The sequence below is a fragment of the Hyperoodon ampullatus genome (genome assembly GCF_949752795.1).
Source record: "Hyperoodon ampullatus genome assembly, chromosome: 2".
Lineage (NCBI taxonomy): Eukaryota > Metazoa > Chordata > Mammalia > Artiodactyla > Ziphiidae > Hyperoodon > Hyperoodon ampullatus.
Window position 1 is genome coordinate 53,937,531 of NC_136915.1, and position 27,387 is coordinate 53,964,917.

At 39.5% G+C, this 27,387-nt stretch overlaps 1 protein-coding gene across 1 annotated transcript in view; it reads left to right on the forward strand.

The window, feature by feature from the left end:
* PATJ (PATJ crumbs cell polarity complex component) overlaps positions 1–27,387 on the forward strand; it is a gene marked incomplete at its 3' end in the record, with an annotated part of 366,093 nt that overhangs the window by 259,053 nt on the left and 79,653 nt on the right. Inside the window, exons 30-31 of the mRNA XM_079698741.1 lie at positions 6,032–6,104; positions 15,559–15,639. Of these exons, the coding sequence (XP_079554867.1) occupies positions 6,032–6,104; positions 15,559–15,639 (154 nt within the window). The remainder of the gene's footprint in view (positions 1–6,031; positions 6,105–15,558; positions 15,640–27,387) is intronic.

A 27,387-nucleotide genomic window follows, 5' to 3' on the forward strand; every position in this document is an offset into this window, starting at 1 on the left:
CTCAGCCTGTGTTTCCATGATCACCAAGGCAGAAAAGGAAACCTAGTTAATCGAGAACTGGCTCAACTTTAAAGATGAAGAAAACTACCAGCCAGAGGATTTAGGAACCACCCTAATCACTGTCAGAGAAGAGTACTGAGGGAATTACACTCCATCATATTATTCACCATCCTACCTGCACTATCAAGCACAATGAGTATTTTAAAGCATTTTATAGTTATTATGTTTATTTGAGGGATGAGTAATGTAGCTGTGATACTCCAAACTTAATTATGAAAAGTTGATCGAGTCAGAGTGAGCAAACTTAGAGCCCTGCATGCATCTTTACCCTGAGGAAAATTGTGAAATAGCTTTAAGAGTAAATTGTGACCTAGTAGAACTTTTCCCCAAGATGGATCTGGGGATATTAGCTTGCATATATGACAGAAGATATTTGTGGCTTTGGGTCAGGCTATTGAAATGGAAAACACTGTAATATAATAGTTAAAAGAGTAGGTTTTGAAACCAGATGGCTGGATTTTAATCTCAGCTTGCTATTTATTAGTTTTGTGACTTTGGTCAGGTAGCTTAATCTCTGTGTAAAATGAAGAAAATAATTGTAACTACTATGTAGAATTGTTATGAAGGTTACATGAGTTAACACACAAAAAGCATCAAAACAGCAGTACATGGTAAGAACTCAAAAGTTATGTTTCTGGTGATCGTGTTTTCCAAATCAGAAAGTTTTGTTAGGTATTACTTTTCTCTTGCTGTGTAACAAACTACCACACATTTAATGGCTTAGAACAGCACCCATGTATTAGCTGACAGTTCTGTAGGTCAGAAGTCTGGCACAGAGGGGCTGGGCTCTCTGCTTAGGATATCATGAGGCAGAAATCAAGATGTTGGCCAGGCTGAGTGCTTGTCTGGAGCCTTGGGTAAAAATCTACTTCCAAGCTCATTCTTGTTAAAGTCTACTTCCTTGTTGGTTCTTAGATGGAGACTTTTCTTAGCTTTTAGAGGCCATTCACATTCTTTACCATGAGGCCCCTTTCATGCTCAAGCCAGAGATGGTACGTCTAATCTCTGACTTTCTATCTCTGACCTCCAGGCATTCCTTAAAATTCATGTAGGTCAACCTACTAATTTCAGAGATCAGGACAATGAAGCTCTAAGAAGTGAAATCTCCAGATTTAAAGGGCCCATGTGATTAGGTCTTGCCCAACCTGGTAATCTGCCTTTATCTTAAGGTCAGCTATGCTGTATAATTTAACCTAATCATGGAAGGGAAATTCATCCTACTCACAACCTGTAAACCAGGGGGCAGGAATCTTGGGAGTCTTCTTAGAATTCTGCCTAACACATGGTTTGCATGATTTTTACCAATATGAATATATTTTTATAACAAGATTGAATTGAAATGTGGATCCAGAATGTGTCTTTGTCATAAATATAAATATTCTACAAACAAAAAACTGAATTGGGTGTGTTCTAGCATCCTTTTGGAGAAAAACTAAATTGACAGTCCCTAGATAGAAGTTCCACTATTGTAATTGTCTGTTTACCTAGCTGTGTTCCTCACTAATTGCTAATATCATCAAAGGCAGGAATCATGTTTTATTCATTTTTGTATTCATAGTATAAATATTTGTTAAACAAATGAATATATTCAAAATGAACTCAGAGCTGTATTGTTGAGTTTCAACCAATTGAAGTAAACTCTGGCCAGCTTAAATTAAAAGGAGAATGTATTGTAAGAATACAGGGATATCTTGTGTACTCTTAAGAAGAAGCCATACAGCTAAGACTCTGAAGAGAAGGAAGTAGGGCGACTTCAGAGACGTCAGCACAAGGAAGTTCTGAAGCCCCTGTTTAGCCTTGAACATTTCCATTAGTATTGTCTAGATACCACACTCTTGATCTCTATGAGTCTGTTCTAGATTTTGAGTCCCTGGGAGAGAGAATTGATGGGCTCAAAATGTGGCTGGCGTCTGCCCCCTACATCCACTGAGGTTGAGGCCAGCTGTCGTTGTTACACAGTATAGCCCATCCATGGAATCACTGTGAGCTGGGCAGACACTCTGAGGAATGTCCATGAATGTGGTAAATACCAATAGCTGGCTGACTGCAGGCAGCACGTTGTCTCTAACTCGTGAAGTAGCTTGGAAAGCATAGGGCACACTCTTGATAGTTCTACTTCATTATCTTTTTCCTGCTTTGTTAAGACCCCTTTCACTCAACAGACATTTATAGTACACCTACTCTCGCTGAAGTATCCTGCTACAAGCTGGGGATATAAAGAAATAAGATACCATCTCTGTGTTTAGAGAGGGAGAAAGAGCAGCACAAATAATCTTAATAGAGCACAGCAAGTCCAGTGATAAGGGCATACCTATACAGTGTTCCAAGGTACCCTGGAAACCTTCTCACATTTATCCATGGTAGAATTCCACTCTCTCTCTCCCAACAGCTGTTAAAAAGAATTACAAAAACACCAACAAACAATTACAATTCCTGACTGTATACTGTGTGGGGCACCAGGACCTAAGAAACTTATGTTGATTATACTGGGAAGAAAAGGTTAATTATGAAGCAAACAGATTTCATTCCTTATGAGAATCATGGACTCTGAGGGGTCAGAGGGTCCCCAGAAGTCTTTCAGGTTAACTGTTTGTGTGAAGTGTAATTATCTTCTCTCCTTTGGTTTCCCTCTTCCCATTTCTTTCTCTTTAAAATTGCTGCCCTGTCAAGTCTCCACTTGCTTAATGCCAAGGTGTGTGAACACTCACTCACTAGTGGATTATAACAGATTATGAACTGTAACTTTTTATAGCAGCTTTCTTCACTCCATTGAGGTTTTCTATACTGTTATGTTTTTTGAAAATTAATATGGACTTTAAAGGCCAGTAAAGTCATACTAATTTGGGGAAAATTGTTAAATTATGAAGGGATAACTTGGTCCAGTTAATCATAATTTCTCAATAAGAATTTATGTGTAGCTATGTTTTTTAATGCCGGTAACCTTTGAAAGAGATATGAAAAGCCATCTGCTTAATTACTGCCAAATACACTCTGCCCCACGGGCTCTGAATCTGGAGCAGATATGTCCTATTGGCTTTCAGCTCTAAGCTAGAGCTGAGCTCTAGTTTTATTCCATGGGGGAGATTGAATGGGAAAGGGAATTACCACTGGGAAAATGCTGTTACTTACCCATGAGTAATTGATTACTTCTGTGTATGAGCAAACTGCTGAGGAATGGGTTGTACTCCCTGAAAAACAAAAGCCATCTCTTAACATAATAGTGCATGCTCAAGGCATCTATAATAATTTCAGAAGAAACAGACATATTCTTCATGCTCTGTGTCACTTTGTGATTTTAGTTTTTCTCCCTTTGCTTTGGTTTGGCTGGTGTGCTAGATAATCTAAGAATTTAAGAAGGTTAGAGCAAGAAAGAGTACCTAGACTTCATCTCTTTATTTATACTCTGCCTTATTCCACAAGAATTTTTATCAACTTAGAATTCTTACAGTTCAACCTACTTATTACTTAAGAGATCAGGAGACGGATTCTCTTGGAAGTGATTTCCCCCAAATCCCACAGCTAGTTTAATGGTAGTTCTAGAACTGAAACTGCCTCTGTCTCCTTAATGAAGTGAGTGATCATTACATTTTTAAAAATAACTATGTTAAGTACAGACTGTTTTCCAGGCAATGTATTTGCCCTAGATAATGTAATAGAGAGTAGGAAGGACATGAGTTCTGTCCTTGGAGTGCTTACCATTTGAAGGGAAGACAGATTTGAAGCAGGTGTGCATACAAATCAGTTAGGTACATTTTGAAAGAAAACAGATTTATGATCATTGACAGGTGCTGTGAGCATATAGTAGAGGTCCTGGAAAGCTTGTTTCAGGAAATGACATTTATGGTGAGCTATGAAGGAGAAATAGGAAAAAATCAGACAAAAGATTTGGGCATGAAGCATGCAGAGCAGAAGAGAAGATGAGAGAAGGCCATGAGGTGGATGGGGCTTGGCTCAGCTGAGAAATGGAGAGGAGGCCTGTGTAACTGGGTTGGATCAGAGTGAGGAAGAGAAGGGAGAACAAGAAAAGGCCAGAGGTGGGAGCTGGGGCCAGATTGCTCAAGGCCTTATAGCCTCCCTAACAATTTTGAACTTGATCATAAGTGCAATAAGGAGCCATAGGAGGATTTTAAGCAGGAGAAAGAAATATAATCAGATTTATGTTTTAGATCCATAATAACTGCTGGGTGAAGAATGGATTGAACAGAGGATGAAGAGTGTAAGTAGGGAGACCAAATAGGATGTTCTTAAATGTATTAATTCAGGTGAGAAATGATGATCACTTGTACTAGGATAGGATGGAAAGAAGTGCAAAGATTCAAGATACGTTTTGAAGATAGGATCAATAAGACTTCTTGATGGATTAGATATACAATTGAGCAGTGAGAGGTTTCAAGAATGACTTTTAGGTTCCTAGTTAAACAACTGGGTGAATATTGTTGATATTTACTAAGGTGGAGAGGAAGTTGACTGTGGAACCCTCTGGGAACTGAGCGGGATAAAGAGCTTTATTTATTTATTTTTTTGTGTGGTACGCGGGCCTCTCACTGTTGTGGCCTCTCCCGTTGCGGAGCACAGGCTCCGAACGCGCAGGCTCAGCTGCCATGGCTCATGGGCCCAGCCGCTCCGTGGCATGTGGGATCTTCCCAGACCGGGGCACGAACCCATGTCCCCTGCATCGGCAGGCGGACTCTCAACCACTGCGCCACCAGGGAAGCTCTAAAGAGCTTTATTTTATTTGAGATGCATCTAAGACATCTAGTGGAGATGTAAAGTGGGAGTTGGATATGCAGATCCTAGGCTCAGAAAAAGATCCAGGCTAACTGTGAATTTGGAAGACATCAATATATAGTCTTTGAACTCAAGGGAATAATTCATGTAGTTGAGGTTATTGAACTCACACTGGAGGAGAAGGATGGGTGGGGTATAAATTTTAAAAAGAAAGGCCTTTCAGGTAAAGGCAGTGATATGATTAAAGCCTCAAAGTAGGAAAGACATCGACTGATGGATCTTTTTCCAATTGGTGAGACATAAAAAATAAAATGGGATAAAATGGATTTGAGTGCCCTCCTAAGTCAGATAGTGGCTATCCTATGTACACCGGACAAGAGATCTGTAACAGTCTTAAATCTTTGCACACCAGTAAGAAGCTGCTTTGGTTTATATTGTGAAACCTAAAGTCAAACTTGACATAAATCTTGAGATAATTATTTTGGTTGTGTGTCATGAATGAACAGTAAAGGATAGATCTCCCACAGAACCACTGCTTACCTACCATTTGCTAGTAACATAGTGGAAATAGCCCAGGTCACCAGAACTGGTATTCTAGTTGTTCTGTGCCTGTCCCCCTGGTAATGAAGTTTTAACTCCCACCTCCTCTGCTCCACTTAGGATGATGAGGAGTAGAATTAACCTAACTCACAAAGCATTGTCTGTCTGAGTCTCTGTTCTCCCCATCTATCACTCCTCACACAGTCCGCCCATGCCGGGACTGTCATATACATCCCATCATCCTTCATCTGGCAGAACAAATTTAGAAGCCAAGTGAGGAGGCTGGGAACCTTTCCAGTTCAAAGAACAAAATGCTCCAGACATTAATGGGGCCTAGAGGTTACACACCCCATATGAAAAATTTATACTCCTTGGTGTTGAAAGGGTTGATGCCTTTCCAAAAGTATCCTCTGTAGCACCTGACGTACTAAGCAGAAGTTGGCCAACTTCTAGCATCATCACTCTTTGTCACTAGTAATTGTATCTTAGTATCCCTTCAGTAATACATCTGTTTTTGTACCTAATGGCTTTGCATGCTCAAAACCAGTGTATATTTACATTTTTTTTATTCTGTGGTGCTGCGTGTGCATTTTCAACTGAGAACTGAGGAAGTGATTCTAATTTGAGCCAAGAACTTAGCGTTTACCGTGTACTGATTCTGCCTTTTACTGTGTACTGATTCTGCCTATTTTAACATCCGCAGAAATGAAGATGCAGTCAGTCAGATGGCCGTTACTCCCTTTCCAATACCATCAAGTTCCCCATCTTCTACTGAGGTAAGATGACTCCTAATTAGCTTCGTGAATGAATTACATGGATTTTCAGTATCTGGTATTCCAAACTCAGAATTTATTAGCTAGGGTATTTCCCTAATTAAAATAGGAAGTATTTGAAGCACTGATTATAAAGTAATATAACAATGTTAAACAAACACATTAGAACTTAACCATATGGGTACTGCCTTTCTCAAATTTCCTTAAGGTTCATTCTAGATAATGCAATTTGTCCTAACTAGGCATTTCAGAATTTATTAGAAAATTCTCTTTTTTAATGACCGAATCGTACCTTTCTTTATGGTTTAAAAACACTTTAATACTATGATTGCTGGTGTCTTTAAATATTTTCATCTATTGATGAAGAAATTACTAGTACAACAAGATTGCTAACATAGTAATATGCTTCTAGAGATGGATGGATAGATAGATAGATAGGTACCTGGCTATATAAATAATCAGCTGAGGGATTCCCAGCTGAGGAACATTACATCCTCTTCTCATTTTTTACTTATTAAATTATTTTAAATTCCCTAAAATACACATTTATTATAACTAATCAAACAATGCAGTTATTAGAAAATTTTATTTTCCTTTCCCTTCCTCCTCAAGGAAGTTAAGTTGTATTGTTTAGTATCTTTCTATACTTTTTCCTTTGCTTCTATAACAAAAATAAACTATTTGAATAGCATCTCTTTTAGTAAATATTTGATCATATGATACGTATTCTTTCCATTCAACAAGTATTCGATGAATGCATATTACGCACCAGGTACTATTTTGGGTATTTAAAGATATAGGCATGGGCTTCCCTGGTGGCGCAGTGGTTGAGAGTCCGCCTGCCGATGCAGGGGACACGGGTTCGTGCCCCGCTCCAGGAAGATCCCACGTGCCGCGGAGCGGCTGGGTCCGTGAGCCATGGCCGCTGAGCCTGCGCGTCCGGAGCCTGTGCTCCGCAACGAGAGAGGCCACAACAGTGAGAGACCCGCATACCTCAAAAAAAAAGATATAGGCATGAATAAAACAGATAAGTCTCCCTGACATGGTTCAGCTTACCTTCTAATGAGGAAATTAACTAGCGAATGCATAAATAAACTAAGAGAATTATCAATAGTGTTCAGTGTCTTACAGATAATTAAAATAGGTAATGTGGCTTGTGACTACTTTGGTTGGTTATAGGGAAAGCCTCTTGGACAAGGTGAAATTTAAACAAGATCAAAATGATAAGAAGGAGCCAGACAGGCAAAAATAAGGGGGAAGAGCTTTCTCTGCAGAGAGGACAAAAATAGCTCTCAAGCAAGAATAAGCTGGGGGCGCATATTGGGAGCCCCAGAGAGTAGTGGGATAAAATGCCAGGGAGAGGGAGGGAATGTGACGTAGGAGGGAGAGAGGAGCTTTGTGAGTCAGAGTAAGAAGTTCAGGTTTTAGTCTGTATGCGGTAGAAGCCACTGGAAGGTTTTTAACAGGGGAGTGAGGTGACCTGATATATAGTCTACCAGGTGGAGAATGGACTAAAGGAAGGTAAAAGTAATACACTAGATGGCAGAAGCCCAGGCAAGACCTGATTGTGGTTAGATGAGGTTTTGGGGGTTGGAAGCAAAGAAAAGTGAGCTGATGATTCTTGATGTTTTGGATGTTGAATCAGACTTGATTAAATGTGGGAGCCAAAGGGAACTAGAGAATTGTGGATAGACCTAGATTTTTGGCTTGAGCAACTAGGTAGATGGTGGTGCCATTTACATTTAGGCAGAAATTAAGAGGTCATTGTAGACTGGTTAAGTTTGAGGTGCATATTATGCATTCTTCTGGAGTAGATTCTATACATTAAAAAGAGAAAAGCTGCTTTATTTTGCTTAATCTAATAGTCATATTTAATGTGCTGTATTATATATTTTTTCCAATTGACAGACATTCAGATTACTTTCCAATTTTTTGCCAGTAAAAGAATAGCAAAATAGGGCTTCCCTGGTGGCTCAGTGGTTGAGAGTCCACCTGCCGTTGCAGGGGACATGGGTTCATGCCCCGGTCCGGGAAGATCCCACATGCCGCGGAGCGGCTGGGCCCGTGAGCCATGACCGCTGAGCCTGCGCGTCCGGAGCCTGTGCTCCGCAACGGGAGAGGCCACAACAATAAGAGGCCCGCATACCGTAAAAAAAAAAAAAAAAAAAAGAATACCAAAATAAACATACATGTGTGATGTGCGCACCTGCACACATGTGTATGTCAGTCATTTGGCACTGGTGCTTTTATTTCTATAGCATAGATTTCCCCAATGTACAATTGCTGAGGCAAAAAGTACACAAGTTCAAAATTTTAATCTGTATTTACTAGTTACTATCTGAAAAGATTATAGTGATGTTGAGTCCCCACTGATAGCCATTTAGCCACAGCTTTGCTGGCACTGGGTATTTTCATTCTAACTGAGACTAAAGTAGACAGTTAGCAGTGGTGGAAATGAGGGGCCCCAGAGGGGTGCTACTTCAGTTCAAATCCTAGCACAACCATACACCAGACATGTGAACTTGGATAGTCACAGTAACTTCTATCCCCTGTAGGGAGATAACAATAGTTCCTACTTTGTAAGGTTTTTAAGATTAAATGAGAGAGGGAGAGAAGAAGATATCTATATCTATCTATCTAGATCTAGCTATCTTGTGCCAGGCACATGGTAGCTACCCAATAAGTGTTAGTAAATTCCTAATTCCTTTGCGTTTATAGAATGTCACATAAATCCTTTTTGTTTTGGATGGGTGGGGGTCAGTATTGTAGAATAATTTTTTCTATAGTACTGTTAGTTATGAATGTTCCCATCAAAATAGCATCCACTTGGAACTGAATTTTTCTTTCATTGCCCATATTTTTTCTCAGTGCAGTGAGCAAGAAAACTAGCCTGTCGTCGAATTGTAAATCTGCAATGAGATCCGGCTTTTGTGTTTTAGAGTGAGTAAAGGTGTAGTGTTGGTGTCAACATTTAGTTTGAGAAGACCATTTCTGGGGTCCTGTTTGGTTTCTTTTGTTTACTTTCTGTCAGGAATGACTTCTGATATTAACTGTGTATTTTCTCTAGTTTATACCCAGCCAGCTGGTTTCTGCTGCCTTCCTGCTCACAGGACAGCAACTTAGAAAAGGATCATTGAATATAGTATCTACTGTGTCCACTATCTTGGATGCATTGTCCCAAGTCCTATTTACATCCATACCTCTGAGAGACAGTATTTTTATTTCCACTTTACAGAAGAGACTGGGGTCTAGAGCAGCTATGTAGCATACGCATATGCCCAGAGGCAGCTGTGTTATTCAGCATTACAGTGTATTAACGTGCTGTGCGCTCCACATACATCTTTTGATTTTCCCCCTTATGCCTTTGTTGTTCCTATTGTTTCTTCCACTTGGGTTGCCTTCCCACTTCCTCTTTGTTAATTCATAACCACGAAGTCCATGGAGAATTGCTTTTTGGAAGCCTCCTCCAAGTTTTCTATGACTCAAAATGAATAAAATAATGTATACAGATTAATAAGCGTAGCACCTGAAATATAAGTGCTCAAAAATGTGAGATACTATTCTTATGACCAACTTCATCCTACACTGTTCCCTTTAATAATCTTTACTCTCTTCATAGTTAAATAATACTCATGCTTCATTTAAAAAGTGAAAATTACCCTTTGTCCTTTATGTGATATCACTTGGGCCTTCTAGAAAAAGAGGGACCCATTTCTAAGTGGGGTTATCAACTAGGATTCTGTCACTTTTCCTTCCCTCATTCTCTCCATGTTTTAATAATGTAGGACTGTAAACACCACACTAAATTGTATGCTTTTATAGGGCCAGGCTTACTGTCCTCCTGACCACTGAGTCCTCAGTGCTTAGCATATAGTACTTGCTTAATAAATACTTGTGGAATAAGTGAATGGCTTTTCTGCTGTATCCTTGATGCTTCATTTTAATGTTGCATACTTACTTCTTATTGATTCAGTTCATTCTGCCATTATTTACCAAATACCTGCTTTGCAAAACATAAAAAGATTAATTGCACATAGTCTTTACCCTCAAGAGCTTGTAGTCTTATAGGGGAAATAAGACATGTATGTTACTAAAACAAGGTGTCCTAAGAGATAAAGCTTTAGGAGGAGTTCACAGAAGGTGAATAGTATTTCCTGGTAGGAGAACAGCTATTTCTGATGGATATATTGCATTTTAAAATATGAATATGGTTAGATAAGAATGTAGGAATAGCACAAACAAAAGCACAGAAGTAAGAAAAATCTGGGTGTGGAATGGGGAGAAGAATATAATGGGTATGTGAAAGAGAGTAATAGAAGATGGGGTTGGAAAAATAAATTGAGGTCAAATGAGAGAGTCTTGAATTTAAATCTCAGAAGGTTTGGATGTCATGCATTAGGCACTTGGAGCTGTTGAAGGCATTTTGAATAATGAAATTGTCTGATCAGGGCTCTACTTCATATAGATTAGTGTAATAGCAAAGTCAAAAATGTCTTGAAGTTGGAAACCCAATTAGGAAGTTACTGCTATGGTATCTCCTGAGAGGTATGAGGGCTCAAGTATACTTGGGAGGCAAGATATTTATTCCATTACTCGACAAGGCAGGCTGAATCTTTTAGAATACCTTTATAGAAGTAAGAACGTTCATTTTTTTCTTTTTTCAGAAGTTGTGCTTTTTTGAATACTAAGTGAAATGGAGCAGGCCTCATACAGAATGGAGAGGTTGATTACCCAGGGATTCCTATTAGCATAATTTCCATTTTATCTTTAATTGTGCATTGCCTTTCTGGAATTCTGAACAGCCTTGAAGATATACTGATAATTGGGAGTAGGAGAAAGAAATTTAATTTGTCATATCAAGTAAACATGACTTTGCAGAAAGAAATATTTGTGAACTTAGGCTGGCAATGAAACTAATAAATCATTTTGTGGTTTTTTGAAGAGAGTATTGGTTTTACGAAATATGGGGATGACAAAATTTAAACCAGCATAAGTTTTATTTTGAAAAAGAATTTTCAATTATGTCAGAGAGGTATAGTTGCTGGGTTTTTTTGTTATTAATTTTGCTTAGTAAAATCTTAAATTAAAAGGAAAACAGTTATATATACTCTTTTGTCATGTTAAATGAGGAAAGAGGGTAGGGAACAACACTATGGAATGTTTATCTGATCAGAAGTATTTTTCCAAACCACAATAACATCCTTAACTAATTTAACTTTTATTGATAGCCTACTCTCAAGTAAAACATAAATTCCTACTGTCAATGTTCTCACTGTCTAGTTGGAGAAAACTATAGACAAATACTGGGTATGAAAAAAATAAAGTAGTACAAAAATAAAATACAATTTATTATGACTTTATGTTGAAGATGTTGGAGGAACCCAGCAGAGGAAGTTTAAAACTTTCAGAGGGTTTGGAAGAGACTTCTCAGTAGGGATTGAGTAGCATTTCTTATCAGTCCTTTTGTGGAGGAGAAAGGGGTAAAATCTGTGTTAAATGTACAATCATGAGCCATGCCTTTTCCTTTCATTCATCTGTAAAGCATAATTCACTGTGGAATGTACTGACCACAGTCTTCATGAGGAAAGGTCATTCTCTTTGAGCAGCCTTGGCTGAGCTGGCAGCTTTGGACAGGTGGCTTGAAGATCAGCAACAGAGGAAGGGAACCCAGCCATCCAGATTAGCTGAATCATCTTGGGTGTCAGTGGGCCACCGTCCATCAGCCAGATGGTCTTCAAACCACCATGATGCAATTGTGCTTTGGAAATCATGCCTGCTGACCTGTTTTCCCCTTTCCATCTGACTGATTCCTGTTTTTTAAGCTTCTAGTCAGCAGGGTATTTTATATATATGAGCCATTCTGTTCTCAGAACAGAACCCACATTGTTTTTGTTCGTGCTTCATTTAAGCATGAAAACTCTTTTATAAACTTTGGCTCTCCTAGGAAAGTAAATACTTTATTGCTAACCTCTTTCAAGTCCAACTTCCTTTTTACCTGACTCTTCTCTCCATCTAGATTTTGACTTTAAACCCTCCTTATGGAGCTATCTCAGACTCAACAAGTAACTAAAAACAGAAGAAATGCTTTAGAAGGGTCTCAACGTACAGTTAAAAAGAGCATCAACTTTGAAATGAGACAGACCTAGGGTGAATATAAAAATGAATCAGACCAAGGAGATGAATGAGGCTCAGATGTCAGTGTCAAGCATCTTTCCATCTCATCAGGGAGATCAATTCTGTACATACATAATTAGGATACAAATGAGATGATGTATGTGACATAAGGAGTTCAGGTAAACTGTTAGGTAAGCTTAGAGGAAGAAGAGACATCTTCCAGCTAAGAAGAAGGAAAGGATTTATGGAGTAAGGGGCATTTGAGACATGGCTTCGTATGATAAATTCTGTGGATGTAGATGTAAAGGGTACTCTTTTTTTGTTTTTATTCAAATCTTAAAGGATATGTAGATCATGTGCAACCTAGACTGCCTTCCCCATGTTTTCTTAAATTTTCTAAGTTAAAGCATCAAACAGCTATTTTCTTTCCCTCTTTTGTATTCATTTTATAAAGACCAAGAAGATCTCATCTCTTTTACTCACTTTGCTGAGAACTGTAAAGACTTCTCTGATTTTTTAAACATCACTTTCCTTTCCCCAAGGAGACATATATTTAATTAGATGAATGGCATCAGCTAACCACCATCCTGGTGAAAAATCTCCTCTCATCTGGGACAGAGGAGTTGGCCATTTGCAGTGTTACTAGAGAAGCCACCTGTGGATTTGTTTTATAATCCAATGCTACAGTTACAAGCATTGTTTCCATTATATCCTCCAGTTAGATAGCATAGCCTCCCCAGGGCCTCTTCAGGGCTTCCCACAGCTTACAGAACTAGACACACTAAGTAATCAAGGCATTAAAGGTTTTTCATCTATTATATACTGATTTTTAAAAGTATAATTTGTTCAGAATTTTTCTGTCTCTAGAACTTACCCACTGTCTAAAACACTGAAAATCTATATATTTTCAAGCTTTGTTTTTTAACTTTGGCATGTTTATATTATATGGTAATTTCTTGATTACCCAAAATTCATGGAGAGGAGGATGTATCTACTGAAATTTTCTGGTTAACAAATGCTAAAATGCTTTTTGTTAAAACCATGGTCTAATGACAGTGATTTTTTTTTTTAAGATTGTGAATCCTGTCTTCCATAAGATTAGTTACCAACACTGAGTACTGAAAAGAAAGAATAAGAGAGAAACAAGAGAATCATTTACTTAGGGCCTGGAGCATAGTTACCAAGAGCATGGCCTTTGATTGTACTCTTACCTAGCTGTGAATCCTGGATCCACCTCTTACTGACTAGGAGTTCTTTAACAGGTTATTTGAAATGTATCATTTTTATCATCCTTGAATTGGGATCACAGTGGTACACACTTATTTAGCCTTTTTATGGTGACTACATGAAACAGGTCATGGACAAAGAATCTGTCTCAACAAAAAGCTAGAAACAAAATTAACTGTACCTAGTGTTGTGCTGATAGACATTTTACATGTTAGTGCATTAATCTTCAAGGCAACCTGATGGGGTAGTATTTTTAATTTGATATTTTTATCTGTACTTTAAAAACAAGCACAAGTTGACCCTTGTAAAACATGGTTTAAACTGTATGGATCCACCTATATGCAGATTTCTTTCAATAGTAAATACTACAGTACTACCCAATCTGCGGTTGGATGCCAAGGGACCACAGATACAGAGGGCCAACTATAAATTATACGCAGATTGTCAACTGTGGGGAGGATCTGTGTCCCTAATCCTCACATTAGAGTCAACTGTACTCAGATTTAGAAAGTAATTTGCAGAAAATCTCATAATTCTAATTCTAATGTCAAAGTTGAGATTTGAGTTCAGATCTGACCAATTCTAAAGCCCGTGCTACTTACTTTCTTGGATTTTTTTCCTTTTAGATATTTCTCATGGCTCTCCTTTACTGTTTTTAACATGCAGTAATACACACTAATTCTTCTATAATTGAACAGTGTAGAAATAACTAATGCAAAAATTTCCTAATCCCTGTCCTACTCTCCAGAAGTATGCAACTTAAAAAGTTTGTTCTATGTGCTTGCAGATATCTTCCCTGCATTTATATCTACATGATGTATGGGGCTTTTTTCTGAAAAGATTGTGCTAATTTACATTTTTCAATGGTGTGTAAAAATTCCGGTTTCCCTACAACGTTATTAATACTGAATGTTCTCTTTCTATTCTCTTGTCCATTTGATAGATGAAAAAATGCTGTATCTTTGTTTTAATGTGCACTTCTTAAATTACCAGATTGAATGTCTCAAGATCAAAACCATTTCTCTACTAACAACCCCACCTGAATTTGTACTAATCCCAGATGGTGGTGTTTTAAAATAAAAATCCATATAAATACAATGCAAATACTCCATTTATTATCCTTATTCTCCTCTATGTGTCCTCAGAAAGCAAAGAAAGTAACTATAATATATAATATATCATAATTCAATTGAGGAGATGCCTAATGTGTTTTGGAATTTTAATGTAGCTTATTATTACCAGATGTCTCATTTACATTAAATAAATATTTTTAGGAATCCACAGGAAAAAGTCATCAAGAAAGCAAGTACTGCATTTATTGGTTCAGCCAGTATTTATCAAGTGTTTTCCACGTGCCAGGCAGGGTGCTAGGTACCTGAGTTTCACAAATAAACAAGATAAACATAGTCTCCTATCAAACAGTTTAACCTTGTGCAGAAGATAAACAAATGTCTGAGAAAGTTTTGGCTGGAGGGAACAGAACAGCTAACTCAGACTGACTGAAAAAATAAGTAAGTAGATTAGCTCTCCTTAGAAGATTGCTAAGAATAAGGCTGGGCTTCAGTGGCCCCACTTGGTTGGTCCAGTGGCCCCATTTTGTCATCAGAGAACCAGTTCTTCCATCTCTGCCTTTGCTCTGTCATTCACAGGCTGCTTTCCTTCTGGTTGTGGGATGGCTGCCCATGGCTATTTGCACTTCATGCTCTCTTGTTAACTTGGGAGGTATGGGGACTTCTTGTGGTTCTTTTAAGATCTACAAAGGACCTTTCCAGAAGTCTCCAGCAAACCTCTCTTGGTGTCTCATTGACCAGAACTGGATCACATACCCATTCCTGACAAAATCATTGGCAAAAAGAATAAGATTAGCCTTAAGGCAATCAGGCCTTCTCTTGGGGCAGAAAGTAGGGATCAGCTTTCTCTAAGGTGTATCTCTGAGCAACAGGATATTGTAGATACCTTGGAAAAAAAAAAAAGACCTACTGGAAAGGAAAAAAAGAAGAAACAATATCCACTACAACAATAAAACAAGCAACTATGATTGAGTATCTGTACTACAGTTCAAGTCAGTGCGAGTGAAGAATGACATCTTTGCCATTTTCTTTTTAATGTCTCATAGGATCAGAGTGGCACCAGTGAGGAAGACAGCAGTCTTGAAGCTTGTATTAAACAATTTCCTAAAAGTGAAAGCTCCAAACTGGTGAGAATACTGGGTGTTTCATCCAATGTTCTTTTTAGGGATGAACTGTATATATTTTGGATCAGTTGTGTTTGCTTCTCTAGGAATCTTGATCTCTGAGACAGGGGAACCTATTCCATATAGCAAATGACCCAAAGAACAGTGTATTCTCCTACTTTCTTCATATTTGAATTGTGCTGTCTGGGACTAAAGAAGCAATCTCTTTTAAATCTTGTTTAATATTGGGTTTCTTTAAGGCTAGGGTGGTGCTGAATTAGTTCTAGAGGCACAAAAAGAGATGTTAAATGTATTCCTGTGTTCATAATAAAAGATACTTAAACTTACCCAGGGGCTAGAGCATTAGGAGAGAGGCAGTTTTAGAGAACTGTTCCTCCTTATGTGTCCTGACGTTTCATATGTTGTTATTTAATATTTATGGAACTTTTACTGGGTACCGCGTGCTATCCTGTGTTCTACGTTCATTTTCTGATCCTCATAACTGTAGGTGGCGATATTTTTCTTTTACATGTGCGGAAACTGAAGGCTTGCTTAGAGATGTTAACTAATTTGTGAAAGGCCACTCACTAGTATGTCATAGACCTGGAGATTGATCTCATTCGATCTGACTCCCAAGCCTTTGCTCATAATCTACCTTTCTGTTTTGCAGCCTAGCACTTCCAGGGTTAGACTGCAAGTTCTAGAAAGAAATGTGGGCTTTTTTTCCCCTCTGTTTCAAAATATATTATGAGTCTCAAAGAATTAGTCACTTAGGAGGGTCACTGTGATTTTATGACAGCACAGAGTTGTTCATTTTACTTCAGGGAGTTTGAAAAATCATCCATTTATCTTCTTTCAACTTTTATATATATCAGGACTGGCTTAGATTCCATATCCTAGAAAATGAACTGATTCTTTCAGGCTGAAGGAAAAGGACATTTCAGCAAGAGTGGAAATTATAATGGTCCACTCTTACACAAACCCTACGTGAGGCATCAAGAATAGTGGGACCAACAGATTATGACCACTGTTCTTGAACAAGACGTGCCAAAGGTACATTGTTCCCTTTCCAAAAGACAAACTGCATCTTTGCACTGAAGAGGAATGAGGAACATCAACGAATTTCAAACTGCAGCTCCTTCGTTCATTTAAAAATACTACTGGGACTTCCCTGGTGGTGCAGTGCTTAAGAATCTGCCTGCCAGTGCAGTGGACGCGGGTTCGAGCCCTGGTCCGGGAAGATCCCACATGCCGTGGAGCAACTAAGCCTGTGCGCCACAACTACTGAGCCTGCGCTCTAGAGCCCACGAGCCACAACTACTGAGCCCACGTGCCGCAACTACTGAAGGCCACACGCCTAGAGCCTGTGCTCTGCAACAACGGATGCCACTGCAGTGAGAAGCCCGCACACTGCAACGAAGAGTAGCCCCCGCTCGCCGCAACTAGAAAAGCCCGAGCGCAGCAATGAAGACCCAACGCAGCCAAAAATAAATTAATTAATTAAAAAAAAAAATTTTTAAAGACCCTACTAACTGGTTCTTTTTGGCACTGTTTCTCCAAAGATAGATTAAGGAAAAATCTTTTAAAGCAACAGGGCTTTGCAAGTAGAGGCCCCTGATTTCATCCACAGAGGAAATGGTAAAAGAGTGAAAACACTCCCTTGCTTGCTGGGAGAGGCAGGTAGTCCCACAGAGGCTCACTTGTAGGCTGCAGGCAAAAGCCACCCGTCATCCACCCTCTGTTCCCAAGAAGGCAACACCAGTGATGGGGCTCCAAGTGCCAAAATAATTGAAGAGCACCACCCTCAGGCAGAGGACCTGAAGGACTAAGGATAATTTTTAGATTATTTCATACTGCATTGTAATAAGAATAAAAGCTTCCCCAAACCCATTGACTGGTATTTTTCTTCCTCCCCTCCCCCCCACCAACCTCTTTCTCTTTTTGGTATTCTACAATTTCTTTGTCACCATTTCCAATAGAATATTCATGGTCTAGTCAACTGAGGAAAGAGCCAAATTTGAACAACTTTTATAGCATAAATATAAATGGCCTAGCATAAAGTATTGCTTAAGAGTGTGTCTAACGAGCAAGTTAGACCTCACCAAGCCTCAGTTTACTCATCTGAAGGATGGGAGTAACCAGGATGTTATGAGAAACAAATAGACAATAAAGTATAAGCATGTAGTAGAGTATAAGGTACATAGTTGGTGCTTAGCAAGTTCATGCATTAATTCAGAAAATATTTGCCAAATGCCACTATGTTCCAGGCACTGGAGATACAAAAGTGAACAAAATGTACCAGAACGTGTGCCTTCATAGAGACTCATTCATGGGTAGATGGGGGAAGGGAGATAGATAATGCATAAATTAGCAAATTATATTAAATCATGAAATTGCTGTCCTTGAGGGTAAAAATTTCATCTGGCTCAACCTAACATATTCATTATTGTCTCATCATAAAGTACAGTTGACCCTTGAAAAATGCATTGGTTAGGGATGCTGACCTTCTGCACAGTGGAAAATCCATGTATAGCTTATAGTTATAAGGCCCCCTGGGTTCTGGGTTCCTCCACATCCACGGCTCCAACCAACCTCAGATGGCAGATTGTGTAGTATTATTGTATTTACTATTGAAAAAAATCCGTGTGTAAGTGGACCCACATGGTTCAAACCAATGTAGTTCAAGGGTCAACTGTATTAATAACAGTTCCTCATCATTAGTCATCATTTGATTGTTTCTATTATGAGATTGGCACCAGCTCCCCTGCATTGCTGCACCGTTCTAGGATGGTTGCTGGATGCACCTCGTCAGAGGACAGCATGTGATCTGTATGGGCCTTGACTCCTGTTACCTTAGTTTATGTCAGTTGGAAACAGTAAGCTCTAACCCTTTAAAGGTTGAATTTCTTGCTTCCTGTGGGAGCATATATCTCATCAGACACTGCTGGCCCCTACAGGAGAGACCAGGAGAAAAACACAGGTCTTGCTCTTAAGCAGCTTACCCTCAAGCATCAGTGAGGATAACAGAATTTGTACCTGGAAAATCAGACCAGGCAGAAGTGTATGAAAGAGAGAGAAAAAATATGTGACAGGAGTTCAAAAGTGGAAGGAAAACCATCTCGTTCAGGGATTAGGGATGGTTTCTTAGACTCTTGGCCTTTAAGGTGAACCTTTAAAGATGAGAAGGGGATTGACTACTGAGGGGTTCACCAGGTGAATGAAACAGTGTGGGTGATGTACTGTGTGCAAAGTTGAACAGTAGAATCACAGAACTGAAGGGACTATATGCTGTGAATTATAGATTAACATATTCATCTTTTTCTGCTCAGTGCTCAATAAATGTCTCATTAACTACATGGATACACATACATACAAGGTGCTACCTATGAGAAACTATACTCCAAAGGGCTATTAAAGTGCTTCTCCAAGATTACCTGTTTTCCGAGCTAAGACTAAGCCACGAGTCTACATATATTCCAGTGCTTATTTCCACTCTTCAGTGATGATTGGCTTTCGTCCATATCTCGGTAGTCCCCAGATTCACAGCCAAGGAGTTTATAAGAACTTCAGTAGATACTAGATTTTTCTAAAATGTTTTTTAAAGGGAGAATGACTTGTTTTTAGACAACTGATCAGGTGATGGTTGGTGAAGCATAGATTCCGATTGTGAGAGACTGGAGACAGGGAAGTGTCTGGAATCTATTTCAGAAGTCTAGGTGAGAGCCTGTTAAGACTATTTTTTAAGCCTTTTGAAAGGAACTTAAAAAAAATTTTGCACAGAGCCTTGCAATTTGCAAAACTGCCTCATCTATTATCTTGTTAGCTTAAATATTTTAATATCTATTTTTTCCAACATGATATTAGTTCATGATTTTATTCAATTTTATCCCCAAAATAACCCTATGTAAGAAGTAGGGCAGGAGTTATTTAATCCCTGACTTACAGATGAGATCTTAAGCTGCTTAGTGAAAGACCACAAAACTAGAAATTAGAAGAGCTGCACCTCATCCTGAAAGGTCCTTGTCTCCCTGGTATCTTGACATAGAAGAGCATGAATCCCTAAAATAAGTATTTTAATCTTTTGGGTATAAACCTATGTTTTTATCATGTTGGGGATATCTGTGTTAATGTAATCCACTCTTTGGGGGCAGTATAGCTAAATTATTAAGAGTGCAAAGATTGGAGCCATTCTACTTAGATTCAAATCCTGGTTCCACCATTTACTAGCCGTACAACCTTAGGCAAACAGCTTAACCTCTCTGTGCCTCAATTTTTGCATCTGTAAAATGGGAGAAAGAAACAAAGGGTTATTGTGAGAGAAAGGAGTTAATAACTATAAAGTACTAGGTAGAACCATGCCAGAGTACCCGGAATGACTGTGTAAGGGGGAGTTGTTGTTAATGGTGGATGATGTTATGCTGATTAAAGCATTAAGCGTCAGCCAGATGAGGATTAGCTGTTCTGAGTGAAGCATTATGTGTCACTTGGAAAACTGAAGTGAATTTTTTCAACCCCCAAAATGCAACTGCTGATAATAGATAGCATCTATTGAATGCCTGTGTGCCAGGCACTATTCTAACATCATTCACCTAACAATCCTATGAAGTTAGTACTAGTATTATCCCCATTTAAGAGATGAGGAAACTGAGGTACTGAAATGTTAAGTAAGTTGCCTAAATAATTACCTGGTGAAGCCAGGATCCAGGTCCATGCACTGTGAGGCTGGAGGCTGCACTCTAAACCATTATGCAGTACTGCTTCTCAGAGAGATACAGATATAGAACAAAACTGAAGTCAGGGGACAGCAAGAGAGTTACACTGGGATCTGAACTTTGTGATTTTCATTCCCTAAATCTTGAACTCCAACATAGAAAATTATAACATAGAAACAGGTAGATACTGAAATTTACCTTTCACATTGGTAAATGAAGTGATATAGACCTCCAAACCGTGTTTCATAAAATGAAGGAAACTAAAACATTTCAAGAAACTAACCTGTGCCAGGCATTTTCATACTGGTGATCTTATTTAACCCAATGATGCACACGTTTTTAGCCCTACTTTACTGATAAGGTACTGAGGCTAAGAGATGTCAAGTCTGTTCCTAAGATCTCACAGCTGGTGGGTGCTATGGCTGGGACTCAAACCCAGTTCTCTTTGCCTCTAAACCCCATCTTCTCTTCACTGTGTAGTTCACATAGCCTTTCTTGGAATATCAGAAGTATCACTGTGTGATCTGTTTGTTCAAACAACAGATATTAATTGAGTATCTCTTGCATGTCAGACAATGTTATGTACAGGGGATTCAGTGATGAGCAAGACTATTAACACTTCTTAAAGGGCTTGAGATGTTCAAGGACAGGTGTTCACATCAGCTTGCTGTCTTTAGAAGCACAGTAGTTAGGTGGGGAGGAAGGAGGAAGAGATAGTACTGTGTTGTTCTTTTGTTTTTGTTTTGTTTTTGTTTTTTTTTTTTTGCTGTACACGGGCCTCTCACTGTTGTGGCCTCTCCCGTTGCAGAGCACAGGCTCCGGACACGCAGGCTCAGCGGCCATGGGTCACGGGCCCAGCCGCTCCGCGGCATGTGGGATCTTCCCGGACCAGGGCACAAACCCGTGTCCCCTGCATCAGCAGGCAGACTCAACCACTGTGCCACCAGGGAAGCCCCTGTGTTGTTCTTATAAATATCTAACCTCTGTTCTTGCTACCACCTTTGGATCTCTAACCTTGTCTGATTCTATAGTTTTCTGCCTTGATGTAAAACCAGTTTATGTCTTCTTTGGTTCTTGTCTGTCTCCTTCTCCATGTTGTTATAGATACTAATAGCCAGTAAAATAATTTCAGAGCTACTAGCTTACAACAAAATAATAAAAGGACAAATAACTCAATTAAAAGATGGGTAGGGATCTGAACAGGCATTTCTCCATACAAATGGCCAATAAGCACATAAAAAGATGGTCAACCTCATTAACCATTAGAGAAATGCACATCAAAGCCACAATGAGTTACCACTTCATACCTGCTAGGAGATTATAATCAAATACACAGATAATATAAGTGCTGACAAGGATATGAAGAAATTGGAACTCTCATACATTGCTGCTACAGCCAGTTTGGAAAACAGTTTGCAGTTCCTCAAAATATTAACAGAATTACCATATGACCCAGCAGTTTTACTCCTAGGTATATACCCAAGAGAAATGAAAATACACGTCACACAAAAACTTGTAAACAGTTGTTTACAGCAGCATTATTAATAATAGCCCCCAAATGGAAACAACGTAAATGTCCACCAGTGGATGAATGAATAAATAAAATATGGTCTATCCATACAGTAGAATATTATTTAGCAATGAAAGATAAAGAAGTACTGATACATGATGCTACAAGAATCAAAACCTGCAGCATGGCTTCACTCCTATTAATAGGGCTATTATTAATAATGCTGCTGTAAACAATTGTGCACAAGTTTTTGTGTGATGTGTATTTTCATTTCTCTTGGGTATATACCTAGGAGTAAAACTGCTGGATCATATGGTAATTCTGTTAATATGGGCACACTTGCCCAGTTTTACTTCAAATTCTTACATTTAAGCACCATTATTTATAGGGGAAACTGAGAGCCAAATATGGTAATGGAGGTTCCAAATGATTATGTGCGCTTTGCACTAGAAGACTTGTTAGGAAATTACTAATAAGCTTGCCACAGACATAATAGCAGAAGTGCTTCAGCCACTCAATGTGTGTTCTTGTGATTTTAGGTTGCTGTAGATTGTTTAAGACAGCTTATTTTAAAAGTAAAAAAACAGATTTTGTAAGTGCTTGCCATTAACTTGCTACTAAATTCCCAATGTATTGATTGTATCAATAAAAAGCCAGATGTTACCCACCCCCCCAAAAAAAAACAGAACCAAAATCTATAGAGACAGAGAGTAAATTAGTGGTTGCCTATGGCTGGGGGATAGAAAGTGACCCTAATGGGTTCAAGGTTTCTTTCAGAGATTATGAAATGCTCTAAACTTCGATTGTGATGACACTTGTATAATTCTGAATGGTAAAACCATTGTATTGTACACTTTAGATGGATGAATGTTATGATATGTTAATTATATCTCAATAAAGGTGTTTTAAAAAATTACAGGAGGGGCTTCCCTAGTGGTGCAGTGGTTGAGAGTCCGCCTGCCGATGCAGGGGACATGGGTTCGTGCCCTGGTCCGGGAAGATCCCACATGCCGCGGAGCGGCTGGGCCCGTGAGCCATGGCCGCTGAGTCTGCGCGTCCGGAGCCTGTGCTCCGAAACGGGAGAGGCCACAACAGTGAGAGGCCCACGTACAGCAAAAAAAAAAAAAAAATTACAGGAGGAAGAAGAAAGAGGGGAAGACAGAATATAGACAATCCACAAACTGAAACCAAATCAGAAATTTGATTCTAAGTAACCTCTACACTGGAAATTCTGTGATTCTGTTAAAAAACTATAATATGATCCTATGCGAGGAACTTTTAATGTAGTCTCTCCACATTTTGGAATCTTTTTGCAAGTGTTTAATAATCTGCACCCTAGTAGAAAAAGCCCCACTTCTTTGTCTATCACAATTAAAGCTTGGCTTTATCTTGTAAATTCCTGTGTTCAGCCTGTTGCTACACTCTGTGCTAGTTCCTGGGAAGATGCTACCAAAGGTAAACAGACATAGTCTCTCTTCTTGTGTTGCTTACAGTCTTCATGGGAGAGTGACATCATGTAATGTTACATATAGATTGAAATCTCAACTTTGATAAAAGCTAAGAACTAGAGGCGCTTGGTGCTAAGAGAGCACAGAATAGGGGGGTTTGACCTTATCAGGAAGGGCTCTCCCAGTGAAAATTGAACTGAGATCTGAAGAAGCTGGCGCTACCCGGCAGTGGGGCAAAGAAGAAACAAAGGGGGAGCTAGGCAACCTTAGAGCCTCCGGGAGTTTGGGGAACTGAAATTCTGAATGTTCACGGTTGCCAGAACTGGTGAGATGGGAACTAAACTGGAGTGGTTGACAAGGGCCAGGCCACTCTGATGAGATGGTCTCTATGCTAACGGTAGTGGGAAGCCATGGAGGGCTTTCGGAGGTGACTCTAAACTGTAGCTGTAATGTAGTGATCAGGTTGGACAGGGGCCAGAGTGGATGCTGATGGACTGGCTGGGAGTTTACTGTGGCAGAGGCAATGGCAGTCTGCAAGAGATGGCGGTGGCAGGATATATTCTCATATTCTGTCTTTGCAAAAATTATAATAAACGGCAAGGTAATATATGTGTTTACCTGGTAAGTTCCACAGAGAGTTGCCAGTCAAAGAATTTACCTTTCTTGCTCCCAGTATGCAAACCTTCTGCTGGACATGTGCTTTAAAGCTTTCCTCTGAACGCAGGTTTGGAGCTATTAAAATAGCAGTTGTTACACCATCTGGGTCTTGAGAACAAGCATCATCCCAAGGCTTGGCCAGCAGCCCAAGATAACCTTGCTAGGAAATGCCCCCAGCAGATGTGCCCGGCATTCTAGCCCCACTCTATGACACTGCTTAGCAACAGTGCATGCATCTGTGTATCAAGTAATCCCTGTCATTACAGACCTAGTTCATGTGCAGCAGCCTCAGGAACATTTAGACTTTTCAAAAATTTTCAAAATGTTTAGGTTTTTTCAAACGGTCTGCCGTGTTTGTGTTTACTGTTGTCTTTCATTATGAAATGTCATTTCTGACCCTTAGGTCAACAATAGAAAAATGAGAGTATTCCAAGTCAGCTCAAGGTGGCATTCAACCTGTAGTTTCTTTGTGGAGATTTTAGAATTTACAGGGTAGCAAGATGCCTGGGGAAGCATGAATTGTTTCTGAATTAACTATCATTAACTTAAATGGGCTGTGACATGGAAATTCACGCCGCAGCTGACAGTGCGTTTTACCATTTCAGAGTCCCCACCAGTCAGAATAGCAACATTTTAGGAACACTTTTTACTCTCTACCTTGATACACTTGATCCACATAAAATTTTCAAACGTACTTACTGAAAAATCAGTGTTAAGTGTTATAAATAATACCTGTATCTCCAAATGGTCTGATAGTACTTGCTTTCTCAGATGAAAAAGGCTGTCAGATATAAATCGTGGGCTCTGATATCTGAATGGACATAAACATCCCCCCTGCCGTCACTAGCTCTGACCTAGAAAGTGACTTATCCTGTCTGCCTTCATTTCTCCACCCAAAAATGAGGGAGGAGGAGACCCTCCTATTTTTTGTGAAGATGAAGTGTGATTTTGTACGTGAAACTCTTAATAGTGCTTGGAATGCAGTAAGGGCTCAGTAACTGTAGCTATTGTTAACACCAGATTTTGTCTATATAAAATCAATGTGTGCTAGAACTCTCGTTATTCAGTACACATTTCCCGAGAACTTGTGATGTATCAAGCTCTAGGAATGCAAAGATAAATAAGACATCTTTCATCTAGGAGTTCACCACATTAGGTCTAATGCAAAGGTTACAAACTGGTTGTCAGGAGATTTTTACCTTAAAAATCCTGGTTTCTATTTTCTACTGAAAACAGACCAGCATTCCAAGCTGCCCCTTTCATCAATTATGTACTTCTAGTTTATTTCAGTCCCTACCTTTCCACCATTCTCTAACCCCTGCTTAGAGAATGCCTGCTTCCCCGTCACCTGTAAGTACTTGAGTACCTACATCATCCCCATCACCTGTGAGTACCTGAGGCTGCATCCCAGGCCTACTAGCTGTGGCCATGCAGGTGGGCCTGGCGGAAGGTGAAAGCCGAGCAGTAGACAGGAGCTGGGTGGTGGAGGGCCTTGTGGACCAGGAGAAAGGTCTTTCTACCAACAGAAGCCTTTGGAATGGTTTTTAAAGGGGGATTATAATGATGAGATTAGCCTGTTGATAAGATCCTTTTGAGCTCCCTGTGAAGAATCTGCTAGCAAATGTCAAAACTGAAGGCAGGGAGTTTAAAACGCTGCTAGAGGAAATGAGATGAAAGTCGATAGTGACCTAAACTAGGGGGTCTGTCAGTGAGTGCAGATTTTCAATAAATACAGCAGTTAGAATTGATAGACTTGATGGTTGTGTGAATGTCAAAGTTGAAGAAGAAGCGGGGTGAGGCAAGTATTCTCGGATTACATCATGGGCAGCTGGCTGACTGGCTGGTTGGTTGATGCCATTCACTGATAAAAGAATGAGGAGGAAGGGAATTCCCCGGTGGTCCAGTGGTTAGGACTTGGCGCTTTCACTGCTGCAGGCCTGGGTTCAGTCCCTGACCAGGGAACTAAGATCCCGCAAGCCACTTGGAGTGGCCAAAACAAAAAACAAACAAACAAAAAAAAAACAGGAGGAAAAGCAGATTTGTGGGGAAAGATGATTTGTTCCTTCTTGTCTACTGAGTTTTAGGTGTCTCTGGAAGACAGGAAACTGTTATTTAATGAGTACTTATTAGGTACCTGTCCCTGTAGTAGGCACTTTAAAAGATTATCTTATTTATCCCAACAAAAACAATAGTAGTAACAATAGTAATAATAATGCCATCCACCATTTATTGAGCACTTATCATTTGTTAGGAACTGAACACAGTGTATTATCTCCATCCTCCCCATCATGGAGCATTATTCCCTCCATTTGGCAGATGAGGGACCTGAGTATTCCAGAAGTTGATGCACTTGCTCAAAGGCTTAGGGGCAGCAAGTGCCACAGTAAGGATTCAAAACCTTATGTTTGACTCATAACCTTACATGCCTGACTCGTGCCAGACTGCCTCTCCAAGAGGTATTTGGTATTAACCCACAAAGAAGCTGAAGTTTAAGAAGTCTAATTTGTCATAGAGCTTGTAACCTATAAGTAGAAAAACCAGGACATGACCACTGTCAGACACCAAAGTCCAAGCTTTCTTCTTTATCCAGATATTACTAAAGAGTTATTAATTAGACCCATGTGGATCTGTGACAGTTCTCACTGGTCAGTGGGAAATATGAAAAATAATAACCATGTGGAGAGTTTTTCATAAAGCTAAATTTATTCAATATAAAAGACTGTCCTTTAAGATTGTGTCCTACCTAACGTTTTAGTGTTAAAATGGCTTTTCCTACATGACATTGTGGTGGTAATATATGGTGATAGTTGTGGGGAGAGGACTTTAATAGGTTGACCCCTCTTACATCACTGATATTTGACCATTTCTTGACTCATAAATTAGCAAATTCATATGCTCCAACCTAATATTCTCTTGCTCTCAATTACCTGGCCAAAAAAAAGGTAACTCTATAACCTCAAAGTCCTTTTGAAAAATTTCTGGTCTTTTTGAAATCCCAAAGTCTAAGAAAAATCTATTTTGCTTCATGTTGTGATCCTAGAATCAGGAGTACTTTGGAAATGATTAGATGAAAGCAGGCAAAGACAGAGATTAATAAAGGCTGGCTGTGGTTTTATTTATTTATTTATTAAGTAATTTATTTATTTTTGGCTGTGTTGGGTCTTCGTTGCTGCGTGTGGGCTTTCTCTAGTTGCGGCGAGCGGGGGCTATTCTTTGTTGTCATGCGAGGGCTTCTTTTTTTTTTTTTTTTTTTTTTTTTTGCGGTATGCGGGCCTCTCACTGTTGTGGCCTCTCCCGCTGCGGAGCACAGGCTCCGGACGCGCAGGCTCAGCGGCCATGGCTCACGGGCCCAGCCGCTCCGCGGCATGCGGGATCCTCCCGGATCGGGGCACGAACCCATGTCCCCTGCATCGGCAGGCGGACTCTCAACCACTGCGCCACCAGG